The 15,675-nt window shown below is 45.1% G+C and overlaps 1 protein-coding gene and 1 pseudogene across 1 annotated transcript; both read right to left on the bottom strand.

Annotated features, from left to right (window-relative positions):
* Positions 1–1,710: 1,710 nt before the first annotated feature.
* LOC136653294 (vomeronasal type-2 receptor 26-like) lies at positions 1,711–13,932 on the bottom strand. The gene is made up of 3 exons (XM_066630205.1): positions 13,794–13,932; positions 5,212–5,322; positions 1,711–2,609 (listed from the first exon to the last, which is right to left on the bottom strand). The coding sequence occupies exons 1-3, from the start codon at positions 13,930–13,932 to the stop codon at positions 1,711–1,713; spliced, it is 1,149 nt and encodes a 382-aa protein (XP_066486302.1).
* Positions 4,899–5,018, bottom strand: LOC136654510 (5S ribosomal RNA; annotated as a pseudogene).
* Positions 13,933–15,675: the final 1,743 nt, after the last annotated feature.

The following is a 15,675-nucleotide window of genomic DNA, read 5'->3' as shown; positions in this document are numbered from 1 at the left end:
TGACAATCTACTGATTTCTCAAACCAAGACATACTCAGAATAATATGCAAAAATTTATTAAAGGGTAATGAAAGAAGGAGGGATCACCAGACTCAGATGAGCAAGAAGGCGGCGCAGGAGGGCCTTGCACCAATCCCCATCTCAGGTTAGAGAAAATTTTTACAGAATATCTTCATTTAGGGCTGAAATAATTATGAGGCCTAGTATGACAGGCAGCACAATCCTACAGAGGGCTAATGATGGTTGATCATCCAAAAGTATCACAAATTCCACCTCACCATGAAGCGCTTCAGGACCACTGGCACAAATAGTTGGAGGTCATGTACATGCACCAACAGCTCCCAAACACCACATCAGAGCACTTAAATTGGTGGTTGGGTATGTTCATGGGTGGTTTAGGCAGGATTGGGGGGGTCAGGCAGGGAGGAACTCATGTGCAGGAGGGGATGGATTTGCATGGCACTAGAGCATGCCAAATCCTATCTGTTTTCCCAGCCTGAAATGCCCCCTGCCTCAACTAGGACTCATTCTACTTAAATAACTAGTGTAGATCCAAAGAGAGCCATTAACAGCCTGGCAGGCTGTGGAGAGACTAGTAAAAAAAAATGCATGTATTTACACCTCCTGGACTGTCTATTTGCCACCACACACACATCACACACACACACCACAGCATGTAGCTTGTGCTCTAATAGTGGAGCTGCATCATGTAGGATGTTGGGAGACAGGATTGGGACATAAGCTTTGGTGCTTAAACGAATTTATCATTTTAACTTAATAAAATAAGAGTGATTTACTCAGAAGACTCTCAAGCTTCACCAATGCAAGTACCCAAAAGTACTTCCTTTCAGAGCATCAAAAATGAGATTCAAATTTTAAAGACTTTGCAAGCACATAGTCTTGCTCTTTCTTTTTCTTTATTAACTGATCCTTTGTGTTCAGCCCAGGCCTCAGCATGATTACGCAAGATGTAGGGGGAAAAATACAATAAACCAGCACTGGAGACCAAGATGGGGAAGATCTCCGCAGCCACCATAGATTTTCCTTTGATACTCACGTAAAATGAAATGAAGGACAACCAAACAATGCAAAAGACCAACATGCTGAAAGTGATGAACTTGACATTGAAACAATGTCGCAACGTCCTGACATGAAAAACCAAAGTGAAACTGAGGTATTTATAAGGTGTGGTTTGAATATGTTAAAGGCGCAATACTATGCTGGCTAGCACCTGCAGAACAGCCTTGTGCAGCATCGCAATGTGTCATAAGGTTGCAGCAGGGTGGAGTCCTGTGGTGCCCATGGCAAGACCTATGCTGGTCTGCCCCTATGATTCAGAGTTCTGTGGTTGCTGGAGCAGGTAGACTCTGCTGGGCGAAGCGGGGATAACAGAGTAGAGGATAAGGGGGAGGGGCATTTCAGGCCCAGAAGTGGGTGGGGATGGTGGCTGCAGCAATCACCACATTCTCTCCTCCCTCCCAGGCCTGAAAGTGTGACACTTGGATTTGTGCCAAAGATATCACTGGTGTGGTTTCAACCAGCTCCATAGATGCAGCTGGAGCTTTCCCTGGGGTAAGGGGATGAATGTAGAGGTTGCCCTTAAGAGTGAGGAGAAATAACAGAAAAAACCACTTCTGAAATTGCTTCCAGATAAAGACCAATTTATATTTTTATAAACTGAGGAAAGCAATAATTTGAAACAAATTCTTACTACTTTCTCTTGATGAGCTGGTCCTTACTATTCAAATCAGGCCTCAAAATAATTATATAACATTTGGGGAAAAAAATACAACCCAGTAATCCAGCACTAGAAGCCAAAATGGAGAAAATCTCCACGGCCACCATGGATTTCCCCTTGGTGCTCAGATATGCTGGAATGAAGGACAGCCAAACACTGCAAAAGACCAACATGCTGAAGGTGATGAACTTGGCTTCGTTGAAACTGTCTGGCAGCTTCCTGGCCTGGAAAGCCACAGCAAAACTTACAGAAGCCAGAAATCCCAGGTAAGCCAAAACAAAGTAGAACATAGTGACTGAGCCTTCGTTGCATTCCACTATGATCTCTTCAGCCAGTGAGTGCACATCTAAATCTGGGAATGGAGGAGCAGTGCAGAGCCACACAGCACAGATAGCCACTTGAATGAGGGAGCACCCAGAAAGAACAGAGATGGCTAGTTTTTTCCCCACCCACTTCCTCATCTTGGATCCTGGTTTGGTGGCCATGAAGGCCAGAACCACAGTGAAGGTTTTGGCCAAGACACAAGAAACAGCCACTGAGAAGATGAGGCCAAATGCTGTTTGTCGTAGATAGCAGATCACTCTCTGAGGCTGCCCCATAATTAAGAGAGAACACAGAAAACAGAGTAACAAAGTGAGGAGGAGAGAGTACGTGAGGTCCCGATTGTTGGCTTTCACAATGGGAGTGTCCTTGTTTTTGATGAAAACTCCAAGCACCAAAGCTGTGAGCAGAGAAAAAACCAAAGCCAAGAAAGTCAAAGTGATCCCCAAAGGTTCTTGGAAAGAGAGGAAGTTTAGACTCTTTGGAAGGCATCGATCTTTGTTCCTGTTTGGAAACTGAAGTTCTGGGCATTTGAAACAGTCATATGCATCTGAGAAATAGACCAGTTACTGTGTCAATTTCTCAATCCTACCAATATTTTCTTTTTTCTTCAATTAATTTGTTTAAAGGATAATCTGTATTTATTACTCATGATTATTATCTCCCAAAATATGCATTTCCCCTTCCCTGTTAATTAGACAATAAAACACATCATGTTTCAGCTCCCACTCTATGCCATTTGTCTGATTTCTCCCTCAGGTTCTAGGTAATACAAAGTTATTTTCTCATCCTGGTGCAACTTGAATATATTTATAGATAAAGAGACAGATAAGGAGAGGGATGTATAGAAGTTTCTGGGAGTGTGCTTCACCTGTCAGGTGCCACAACAGAGGAGGTTCCCCCATACATCGCTATCAAACATGCCAAATGATTGATATTTCCCATATAAACAGGCTTTCTGTATGATCACATTGTAGACAGATTAATAGCACAGAGGCCATATATTAGTGATTTAGGTACTGGGCCTCTGAGACGGATTTTATCAGGGGGTATAAAGTTTCTTTTGGGCCCCTTCCCAAAGAAGGAGGGGGTGATAATGATTGGAGGGTGGTGATGGGGGTGGGCAGAATGGGGGCAAACCAGGCAGGGGAAAGTGGCAACAGCCAGAATAGTGTTTGGAGCCCAGGTCTACCAGTCTTCCCAACGCAGTGCTCAGGTCTACCTGCCTACCCAGTGTTGGCAGCTGGATACAGTAATACGGAAAACCAAACACGCTCAAGTTTCTCTGATATCTTTCAAATATAGAAAATTAATGCAGGAGATTAGTATTATTGTACTTAGACTCACACTACAATGGAAAGTGTCCTGTGTGCACCAAAACCGACCTCCGCAGTAGCTGCAGTCCTACAGCTGTGTCGCTAAGCTCTTATACATTCCTTCTTGGTTAGCAGATCCACAAGCCAAAGAGCTACTGTAGCAGGTCAGTTTTCTCCCAGATGTGTCTTTTAAAGGAATATATGCATTCCTGGGCCTGGCTTATAGCAGTAATCAGCGCCATGTTCCCACGATATATTACCCCCAGCATCCTATGTGGGCAGTGAGTCTGGGTGAGGCTGGAAAAAGTAAGATCCCAGGAAATTTCTGGGCCTCCTTCTTTGGCTCCTGGGCCCCCTTTCTGCCCCTGAGCCCAGGTACAAATTACCCTCTTTACCCCTCCCTCCTAGGCCCTGTTTAGGTATACCAGTGTATACTGAAGTCAGAGGGGTTCTTTGGGAAAATCAATACCATGCCTTAGAAGTCTCCTGCAATGTGTATGGAAACAAGGGTGAGGACTCATCAAAGGTACTTCGTTGGCCTTGATATTTCTCAGTAAATATCAGAAGAGATTGCAGCCAGGCAAGTGTTTGAGACGTTTACCAGAAAAGCTTGGGATTTCATTTACTGTGAAATGATGGCCGTAAAGGTAGAATTTGGTTGTTTATTTAAACTATTTAGGGCGCAATCCTAACTCCTTATGTCAGTGCTTTCCAGCACTGACTTAAGGGCAATGCAGCTCTGAGGTAAGGGAGCAAACATTCCCTTACTTTGAGGAGGCCTCCGTGAGTGACACCCTACTGCAGGATGCAGCACACGTCCCATTGGCACCACTATGCCAGTGCTGGAAAGTACTGGCATAAGGGGTTAGGATTGCGCCCTTAGTGTCATTCCAAACCATCTTTTTCCATGCAGATTGCACATATCCTGGTCCCCCCTTGTTGCATGGAGGTTCTTTTCCTTCATCACTGGGGTGGTGGTGGTCATGCCCTCTCTATCTTTCTTCTAATACCATACTTAATGTTAGATTTGGGCAACATTTCCCCTCCCACAATTAAGCTAGTTAACCACCGCTTGCATGATGAAAAGATGTTTGGCTCATTGCCTGCTCCCAGAGAAGAACTACAAACAGGCAGGATTCACTTTAGGCCTATTGGCCTGATCAGCCCAACTGAAGGAGCCCTGTGTGAGGGTGGAGAGGTGACTGCTCCCAGCCACAGCTGGCACTTTGCTCTTCAGTTAATGCTCCGCCATAGAATCCTCCATACCAAGGTATCATGAGACTGTTGCTTGTGAGCAAATCTTCACCCTTAGAGGATCCTTCCACCCATCCCTACATCTGATTGGCCCAAATCCTCTACCGAAGCAGTTGGTAGAGCAATCCCCCCCCCCCCCGAAGCAGTTGGTGGCTATGCAAGGACGTCATCACATCACCACTAACCTACTTCCAAGTGCCACCACTTCCAACCCCACAGCTCCTAAGGTTGGTGGTTGGCAACCTTCAGTCTCGAAAGACTATGGTATAAGCCTACAGCACCCGGTATTCCCAGGCGGTCTCCCATCCAAGTACTAACCAGGCCTGACCCTGCTTAGCTTCCGAGATCAGATGAGATCAAGCATGTGCAGGGTAACAGTTGCTGCCAGCTAAGGCCAGCCCTGCAAACAGGGACAGCTTTGTGAATATTGTCTTGATGCTCCCCATGTGCATTATGATAGACATCTGTCTCAGGACAGTTTTGAAGGGCTAAACTGGCTGTAAAGGAGAAACCAATGTAATATACAGTAGATTGAATATACAGTAGATTGTATTAGAAAACACTGCTACTCATGACACCTACCTTTCTCATCTGAAATCTTCCCATCTGGGCACGGAGCACAATCATAGCAACAGAATGGCTGCCCCTCCTTCTTTTTCCTGCTGTAGCCTGGATAGCAGTTGTCATTACACACTGCAATGGGGAGCACCTATTATAAAGAGAATACTTATGTTTTTCCATCTGGTAAAGTGATGGAATTCTCTACACAACTTTAACACCCAGTCTTGGAGTGGAGAGGGGTTGGTGAGAACTATCATTGTATGGGTGGAATCAGAAGTAGGTTTTTTCCACTTTGCGTTGATGAAGAAAAGGCTTAAAGAAGTGATGCATTGAAATTGAGTGTCAAAAGGTGTAATAATCACAGCTTTTCTAACATATGTCAGTGTAATCCTCTTAGTCCTGAGCAATGTATACTGAGAAACTCCATGTTACTGGGTCTTTGATAAGTAGTATAGGCTGCTCCTTGGGGTTCCACTTTGGTAAGGGTAGAATGGGAACCAACCCTAATATCTTTATGCTTGCACTGTAGTGGTAAGCCTAAAAGTGAAACGTGGTGAACCTTCCTCAGGTAAGATGTGATATACTTGATAACAAATTTTAAATCTCTTTTTTTTAAAACAAGGCAGCAGTATCAGCAATTCATCAGCATGGGAGCATGGTGGAGGATGGAACAAGATTGAATATGGTGTCATATAATCTCTCTCTCTCTCTCTCTCTCTCTCTCTCTCTCTCTCTCTCTCTCTCTTTGTCACATCACCCACTTGGTGTGCTAGTCAACAACAGTTACATGCAATTTGATACAGATTAGAGAGGTGGGATTTTGTGAGAGGCTCATCGTTTAGTAAGAGAGTCACACTTTGCAATCACTTGAGTCTGAGTTGGTAATGGCTGGGCTGGAAGAGATTATCTCGGAGTAGATCAATGGTTCCCAACCTTTACTCCAAAGTGGAGTAACCACTAGGTTTTGCAGGTTGTGACAGAACCCCAGCTTTGCACTGTCTCCAGCCGCCACTCTCTAGAAGTCCAAAATCCCTTTTTTCTATGGCAGCAGCAGTGCGAACCACAAAGTGCTGACAGCTCCACCCCACAGTCACTGCAGGTCAGCACTCCCCTTAAGCAGGAATGTAGGGTTTTGCCCAGGCAGGAAGGTGAGGTAATGACTCCCAGGTTGGGAAACACTGGAGTAGAGGATATTCACTATATACACCAATGGTGGGACTTTGTATAAAGCAAACTTGTGTGTCTGTGGCTGCAATCCTAACCACACTTTCCTGAGAGTAAGCCCCATTGAAAAAATAGGACTTACTTCTGAGTAGACCTGGTTAGGATTGTACCCTCTGTATATTAACCCTGAATGAATTACTCTTGTGACAGGGAATGTGACCTTGTCTATGAAAAGCATTCATTTTGCAAAGAACAGCTGATTTGGGGGGTTGATACGAGGGCTTTTCTTAGGAATATATGTATTCTAAGGCTAGAAGCCTCAGAAATAGGAAATTTGGGAACCATATACAAACATGTTTTCAGTACTTATTTTTATTTAATACTTGACTGTTTCCCCCCCCCCCTCTCATTACATCATGAACTCTTCAACGTAGGATGAACAAATGGGACTTTTACAGCTAAGACTTCTAGTACCTAGAACAGGACTTTTTACAATTTTACTAGAATGTAGATTCCATTGAGTTTCAAGTCTCAGAGCCCAATGCTATCCTTTTCCCTTCCCACTGATGCAGTCATGCCAAAAAGGAGTGTGCTGTATCCGAGGGAGGGGGGAAGAGGGATCTGGAGGCTTCAGAGGGGGAGGAATGATTTCTCCCTACCCTTCCATAAGCCTCCTGCTCCACAAAGAGTCTCTTCAAACCTGCAACAGTTCTTTATCTGAGGAGAAAAAAGGGGCAGCGAGATTAAAAAAAAGAAGTGTTTGCCACCAGGTTGCCATTTTATATATGTTGGCAGCATATCCTCTACAAGTGTTGAATGGAATTGTCTAGCATGGTGACGAGGGTCAACGAAGTTCCTATTGGTACACTTCTCACTAATTTTCTGTCACAGGACAGAGGACACAGGAATCAGGGGGGCACAGGAATCAGGGGAACACAGGGGGACACAATCAGAGGACACAATTTTCTAGACACAGGAATCATAAGAACATAAGAAAAGCCCCACTGGATCAGGCCATAGGCCCATCTAGTCCAGCTTCCTGTATCTCACAGCGGCCCACCAAATGCCCCAGGGAGCACACCAGATAACAAGAGACCTCATCCTGGTGCCCTCCCCTACATCTGGCATTCTGACATAACCCATTTCTAAAATCAGGAGGTTGCGCATACACATCATGGCTTGTACCCCATAATGGATTTTTCCTTCAGAAACTTGTCCAATCCCCTTTTAAAGGCGTCTAGGCTAGACGGCAGCACCACATCCTGTGGCAAGGAGTTCCACAGACCGACCACACGCTGAGTAAAGAAATATTTTCTTTTGTCTGTCCTAACCCGCCCAACACTCAATTTTAGTGGATGTCCCCTGGTTCTGGTATTATGTGAGAGTGTAAAGAGCATCTCCCTATCCACTCTGTCCATTCCCTGCATAATTTTGTATGTCTCAATCATGTCCCCCCTCAAGCGTCTCTTTTCTAGGCTGAAGAGGCCCAAACGCCGTAGCCTTTCCTCATAAGGAAGGTGCCCCAGCCCCGTAATCATCTTAGTCACTCTCTTTTGCACCTTTTCCATTTCCACTATGTCTTTCTTGAGATGCGGCGACCAGAACTGGACACAATACTCCAGGTGTGGCCTTACCATCGATTTGTACAACGGCATTATAATACTAGCCGTTTTGTTCTCAATACCCTTCCTAATGATCCCAAGCATAGAATTGGCCTTCTTCACTGCCGCCGCACATTGGGTCGACACTTTCATCGACCTGTCCACCCCCCCCCCAAGATCTCTCTCCTGATCTGTCACAGACAGCTCAGAACCCATCAGCCTATATGTGAAGTTTTGAGTTTTTGCCCCAATGTGCATGACTTTACACTTACTGACATTGAAGCGCATCTGCCATTTTGCTGCCCATTCTGCCAGTCTGGAGAGATCCTTCTGGAGCTCCTCACAATCACTTCTGGTCTTCACCACTCGGAAAAGTTTGGTGTCGCCTGCAAATTTAGCCACTTCACTGCTCAACCCTGTCTCCAGGTCATTTATGAAGAGGTTGAAAAGCACCGGTCCCAGGACAGATCCTTGGGGCACACCGCTTTTCACCTCTCTCCATTGTGAAAATTGCCCATTGACACCCACTCTCTGCTTCCTGGCCTCCAACCAGTTCTCAATCCACGAGAGGACCTGTCCTCTAATTCCCTGACTGTGGAGTTTTTTCAGTAGCCTTTGGTGAGGGACCATGTCAAACGCCTTCTGAAAGTCCAGATATATAATGTCCATGGGTTCTCCCGCATCCACATGCCTGTTGACCTTTTCAAAGAATTCTATAAGGTTTGTGAGGCAAGACTTACCCTTACAGAAGCCATGCTGACTCTCCCTCAGCAAGGTCTGTTCGTCTATGTGTTTTGAGATCCTATCTTTGATGAGGCATTCCACCATCTTACCCGGTATGGATGTTAGGCTGACCGGCCTATAGTTTCCCGGGTCCCCCCTCTTTCCCTTTTTAAAAATAGGCATGACATTTGCTATCCTCCAATCTTCTGGCACCATGGCCATTTTGAGGGACAAGTTGCATACCTTAGTCAAGAGATCTGCAACTTCATTCTTCAATTCCTTAATAACTCTTGGGTGGATGCCATCAGGGCCCGGTGACTTATTGATCTTTAATTTATCAATGAGGTCTGAAACATTTTCTCTTTTAACCTCTATCTGACTTAACTCCTCGGTTAGGAGGGGCCGTTCGGGCAGCGGTATCTGCCCGAGGTCTTCTGCCGTGAAGACAGATGCAAAGAACTCATTTAATTTCTCTGCCATCTCTAAGTCTCCTTTTATCTCCCCTTTCCCTCCCTCACCATCCAGAGGGCCAACCGCTTCTCTGGCGGGTTTCCTGCTTCTAACATATTTGAAGAAGCTTTTATTATTCCCTTTAATGTTGCTGGCCATGCGTTCCTCATAGTCTCGCTTGGCCTCCAGTATCACCTTCTTACATTTCTTTTGCCACAGTTTATGTTCCTTTTTACTCTCCTCATTAGGGCAAGACTTCCATTTACGGAAGGAAGCTTCCTTGCCCTTCACAGGCTCTCTAACTTGAATCAGAGCTTACCTGATTAAATGTACTATGCCATGTGATGGCCTCCTCATTAATGATGAACTCTTGACCAGGTAAGGCCTGTGGATCCATCCTTCCAACTTTCACCCTTAAGAAGGATCGATTTGGGAATGTCACCCAGTTGGCAATATCAAATCCAGCACCCAGTTCCCTGTTTTCATCAAAAAACACTGTGTCCCCAACACTGTTGTTAAATGAGAAGCTCTTTAGTATAGGGTGAAGCTAGAGTTAAAGAAGGAGAGATGGAGCTTACATAGTGATGAACAAAAGTTTCTTTGGTCATCCCCAGAGCATGGGAGACATTTAAGGTTTAAATGGGAAGAAATGCACAATGGTATTTACAGATCATGGACGGCTGACATACTTCATGAAATTTGAACTATCAAAAATTTAACTCTTCATGGATACAGAGATATTTTGAATTGGGGGCAGGGAGAGGATAGAACATTACCTGCCAAGCATGAAAATCTGCAGCACCAAATCTAACTCTGTCCATCATTGTACCACGTTTTGACCTGAAGGTATGCATTTTATGCAAAGCATGCGCTACGGCATGGATGGCATTGTAGATGCTGTAGCTTTGTCCAGTCATGCTCATTTCAAACATTATCCCAGGAAGCTGCTCCAGCTTTTCTTGGCCTGTACAACGAACATCGCTCTCATTGATCAGAAAATTATTGCTCTCACTGATCTGAGCATCAGAAAAGAAGCAGCTGAAGGCCTTTTCCCAAAAAAGCCTGATAAAATCATCCCCCTCTTCTGAGTTAGGACGGAGGAGTTGAAGAAACTTTGGAAATTCTGGCACTTCCTTTGAATGAATTGCAAATGACAAGGCACCATCAAAGACTTGAATGTCAAAATTCTGGTGCATAGACACTGAAGAGAAATCCCATTGGGCAGTCATGATCCATACTTTACCAACAGGCATCCTTGGAATCCCTTCCAAGTAAGAATGGACATAAACGTACCATATCAGCCATGCTCCTGTCTGAAGTTCTGCATATACAACCAACACTTTGACTTTGGAATTGTTTATGAATGTGGCCTTGATCAGGAGGGATTCATATGAGTGCACCATATCCAAAGTATGGGACATAACCGGTGTTTTTTCATGGAAGGCAGTACAGATTCCATGCTGGTAAAGCATTTTCATTAAGTTTTGCCCAAATGTCTCCCCAGCATCATCCTCGGCTGTTACAATTCCAACCCACTTCCAGTGGAAATGCAGAAGGAGCTGGACAATGCCTTTGTACTGGTATGCTTCGTTGGGGACCGTCCGGTAGAAGGAAGGCAGCTGAGTTTTAACATTCATCACAGGGGCAAATGCACAATAGGCAATCTACGGAAAACGAGTCAATGTTCACGACATGAAATTACGCAAACAAAAAATGTGAAACAGTCTAATCGTACCTAACTCTCCCAGTGACTATGCAGCTGCTCCAATCAGGCACACACTGTATACTGCCAGAGGGCGCAATCCTAACCCCTTATGTCAGGGCTTTCCAGCGCTGACATAAGGGCAATACAGTTCTGAGGTAGGGGAGCAAACATTCCCTTACTTTGAGGAGGTCTCCGTGAGTGACACCCAACTGCAGGAGGAAGCACATGTCCCATTGGCACTGCTGTGCCAGTGCTGGAAAGCACTGACATAAGGGGTTAGGATTGCACCCAGAGACATTTAGGCCTCGATGTGTCCTCTAGGTGTGGAAATATATGTTCCCTTCTTCAGGAGTAAACCTTCCCTGCCTGCATAGGTCTACTTGGCTCTGCAACAGTCACATTGCCAGTGCATGTCTGAGTGAACCCAGGAAGGTGGATTGAGGCCAAAAAGGGGAGTAAGATATTGCTCTATCAGGATTCCCTTTCTTTGGATGCATTTCATTGGAGACTGTGGAAGAAAACACCATGCTCCACTGAAACCGTTGTTGTTTCTCTTCAGATAATGTCTGTGTTGAGCTCAGGCAAAGAACTTACATGCCAAGAAACATATGAATCTTCCATTCTATAAAGAGATATACTTCAAAAACATTTCATGGAGATCATGACAGTAGCAGCTGCCTCATCCATGAGCAGAACACCATCAACAGATCTTTTCTCTTTTCTATCACTTGTACATCACTCTCCTCCTAAAAGGAGAATTTGCTAAGTAGATGTTTAAGGGAAAAATTGAACTGGTTGGGAAAGCTTCATGGCCACGCACTCATAGTACCTGTGGAATCTTGTACAGGCCTAACAGAGTGGCCATTTGAAGAGAAAAGTCAGGGTTCAGCCCCCCGATGAAAGCTATGAGATGATTTTTCTGATCACAGTTGAAGTTGGGAACGATCCTTTTCCAGCTGGAAAGAAGCTTCAGGAGGTTCTGCTGAGTCACCCTTGCGTCTGTGAAGCTGTCATAAATGTGGAACCCCAGGGTGATGTTTGGTAGGATCTTCGGGCTCTCATTGATCTCTTTGACAGCAAATACCAAGGACAGGACATGTTGGTAGTTCTTTGGAGTAGCACTAAAAGAAACATTTATGAGACAGCCGACACTAACATCCCTTCAAAGTCAAAGATAGCAAGAGAAGTAAAGTGAGATATTTCATTTCAGGTGCTGCAGTCTCTCTTAGCACACACTTATGTTACATGAATATTTTCATCAGACTCTCTATGGTCAGGCAGATACAAGTGTCTCCTGATGGCTCCGACATAAATATGTAGCATTCATTTAAAATTAAACACCTATCAATTCATATGGTTTCCTTGGGAGGCAATGCTTAACCATGGGGTTTTCTCTCTCCCATTTAAATCAATGCATCTGAAAAGCACATATCTTCATATGAACATATGAGCATGAATGGGATGATGGATCATCCTATTTACCTACTATGTATTTTATTCCTGGCCATGGGCAAGAGAAACAAGCTACAGGAAATACTTAAAAAAATGGTTTCTGGTTCCTTTGCTGTTGATGATGTCAGCCAATTATCTGCATTTCCAAAGTAGGAAATGTGATAAATGATAGAACAGGAAAGAAACTTTTGTCAATGAAAGAAATATAAACAGCATTAGGTAATTGCAGTTGGCTGCAATTGATAGCAAATAGTAAATGACACAGGATGAGAATGGGGGAGGTGGACATCAAGGTGTTATGTGAAGAAGATCTGAACAAAGAAATCCAGAAATGCATAAAAAGGCTCACAGTGAGAAGATCACGTTAAAAGATGGAGTGGTGTGAGTGGGCTAATATATGGAATGATGTGATGTGACAGAAAAACAAGTAGAGTTCAGTGAGGGCAAGAAAAGCATATTTCAAAATGTGGAGAACATCAAGGACATCATGAAAAAGAAGACTGGAAATGCATTTTAATAAGCCTGTTAAGGAGCCTCTATATAGCTTAAAAATGTACTGACAATTTACTGAAGACACAAATGTTTATGTGATATTCGTCCATTGATTATGACCTGGTGTACTGAACAATAAACATGGAACATTAGCTTCCTTACAAAATGTCACCATCAAACATAGTTCTGGGATGTTCACTGAATGATACTTCATGAACTATATAGCCAAACTGACTGGCCATCCCTCCAATGATCAGAAGCCCAGTTTGATAATATTTATACTGGAACAGGAAGGAATCGGACATAGCACACATAACAGGGTCCGGTTTGCTGCCAGTTGAAGACATCTGCACCTTCAGAAATAACCACCACAAAAGAAACAGCCCTGCCATCCCTGGGCAAATCTCTACTCCAAATACTCAGTGCATCATCCACCATCAGCATCAATACAGCATTTCCTTCAGCAGCTCCGATTGGTTTGCTAAAGGGAAACTGCCAAAGATGAGACAGGAGATGCAGAGTCTCCACCTTCACAAAGTGTTTTTGTAAGCTTTTGGTCTTTGTTATCGATTGAGTCATTGGAATATGCTGTAGGGTTTAGAAATGGAGAGGAGGAACTGTGGTATTTGAGGAAATTACAGGGCTGAAGACCATTTTCAAGAGTATTGTGTGTTCGAAATCATTTGCAACAGAGGAAGAATAAACATGTTGTTGGACTCAAAGGAATATCTAAGGAAAATGGCACCCATGACATTTCATGGCACTGAAATTGCACCCCTTTCAAAATACCTGAAACACATCTTCCAAAATACCTCCCCCCCTCCCCCGCACACCATGTCAAAAGCATAAGGAAAGCAATGCCCCGTTAAGGGAATGTTGTGGGTTAGGTGAAGGTGAAAGGGGCAGGCAGCTGCAGTATCATAATACATTTCTGTTCTGGTGGGGCAAGTTTCATCCACCCAGGGGAGAAACTGCCCGCAGATTTGAATGCACACCCCATGCCCAGCCAGTGATACCTTTAGCAATCCGCTCCTGCCTCTTGGTGCCCTCCCGCTTAGCCTCTCGGACCCTCTCATAGGCTGCACTTTCCTCATGCAAAGGCGGCTGGTAGTGCTCACCTGAAGTCTTGGAACCCACAGAGGAATGTGGAACCATCAGGATGCAAAGGGCTGAGAAAGACACAATGCCTGCCAGTGAGTGGGGTGGAGGGTCAGGTTGCACACTGCTTGCACCGCTGAGTGGGATGACAGTTTTGAGCATTTGCCCTTCTTACAATGCAGCTTTGCACTCCACCCAGCAGCCCCCGAGGAGTAGACCCCCCTCTCGAAGAGCTACATCTCCCAGGAAGCTCTGCAATTGATCGCCTCGTGGTTACAGCACCTGCCAATGAGCAGCAGTAAAAGGCTCAGTGGAAGCCTGCCAGAGAGCTGCAGTTCCTGGAGGGAAGCTAGCCAGAACCAGGTGCATGGGGGCAAGGCCACTGCCTGTGCACTCACCACCTCAGCAAGCACACCTCCCCTCTACAAATGGCACTCAGGGCACAAATGGCACCCATTTTGGGGCTACTTCCCTTGCTCTGGGGAGGGGATGAATGTCCCTTTTTCCTGAGGAGCTGACACAAACTGCCCAGTTGTGCTGGGATGCCACAGCCACCATTTTGGACCCACAGTAGCTCTGCGCTCTTGGCAGCTCAGGATTGGGCTGTTCGCGAGCACCAGTTCAAGGAGAGAAAGAGGCAAGGAGGCAGTGAAAATGGAGTGAAAATGGAGGAAAGGATCTAGTGTGCATCACCATCACTGGATCTACTCCCTCCCATTCCCTCCCTGTCACACTGACCCTCCCATCCAGTTTCAGCCCCTCCCTGCCCTGTTCAGCCCTCTCCCATTCCTCCAATTTCTACAGTGGCTTATCTGCTCCCGTGCATGGCTGGAGCTATGGCGACATGGGATGGAAGGTTCCGGCTTTCCTGCTAGTGCCTGAGCAGCACAGTACTGAGCGTGCTGTCGGACTGTGCCTTCTAGTACTTTCTCAGCAGCGGCCAGCAATGGAATACGCACTCTGCTCACAGCCAGACCTTGAAAGGTCCAGTGAGTTCCAAATAATTTTATTAAAAGGATTATAATGAAAAAACTAATTATAGGAATTATAGAAATAAATATAATGAAATAAAATACTTTATAAAGCTTTTGGTAGTGATAAAACAAATCACTATTTATAGAGGTATGGTGAGCGTGCATTAATGGCCCAATGCCCTGCTGGCTAGCACTGGCAGAACAGCCTTGTGCACTGTCACAAATGCGCAGTAAGGTTGTGGAGTGTGAGGCCTGTGTTGCCGGTGACAAGGCCTACACTGGGCTGCCTCTACGACTCAGAGTCCTGTGCTTGCCAGAGCAGGCAGGCAATCTGCTGGAGGGCGGAGGAGGGGAAACAGGGTTGGGGATGATGATGAGGGACATTTCAGGTCCGGGATGGGTGAGGATGGTGGTCACAGCAATCATCATCTTTCTCCTCCACCACCACCCCCTGGCCTAAAAGTGTGTCACACGGACTTATGCCAGCATTATCGCTAGCGTGGATTCAGGTAGCTCCATAAACACTGGGGGAGCTTTTCCTGGGATAAGGGGATGAATATCTCCTTTTCCCAAGTTGACCTCCAGGAGCATCTCTTCCTGCACTGGATGCAGCAGAGGTTGCTTGAGCCCTACTGGATCGCTGTGAGGAACTATCATTAGGATTGGGCTTTAAGTAGAAGAAAACAAATGATAGTAACTAAAATTGAGAGAACAAAAAGACGATTTTTAAATATATACATTAAACGTTTTCCCCAGAAAAAGGGGAGTCATGGTAGAGGCAACCATTAAGAGTATGGAGAAGTAACAGAAAAACCACCTCTGATTT

This window comes from Tiliqua scincoides, chromosome 5, assembly GCF_035046505.1.
Source record: "Tiliqua scincoides isolate rTilSci1 chromosome 5, rTilSci1.hap2, whole genome shotgun sequence".
In the NCBI taxonomy this organism is placed as follows: domain Eukaryota; kingdom Metazoa; phylum Chordata; class Lepidosauria; order Squamata; family Scincidae; genus Tiliqua; species Tiliqua scincoides.
Note: the sequence above shows the minus strand (reverse complement) of the source record. Positions and strands in the feature narration are given on the sequence as shown.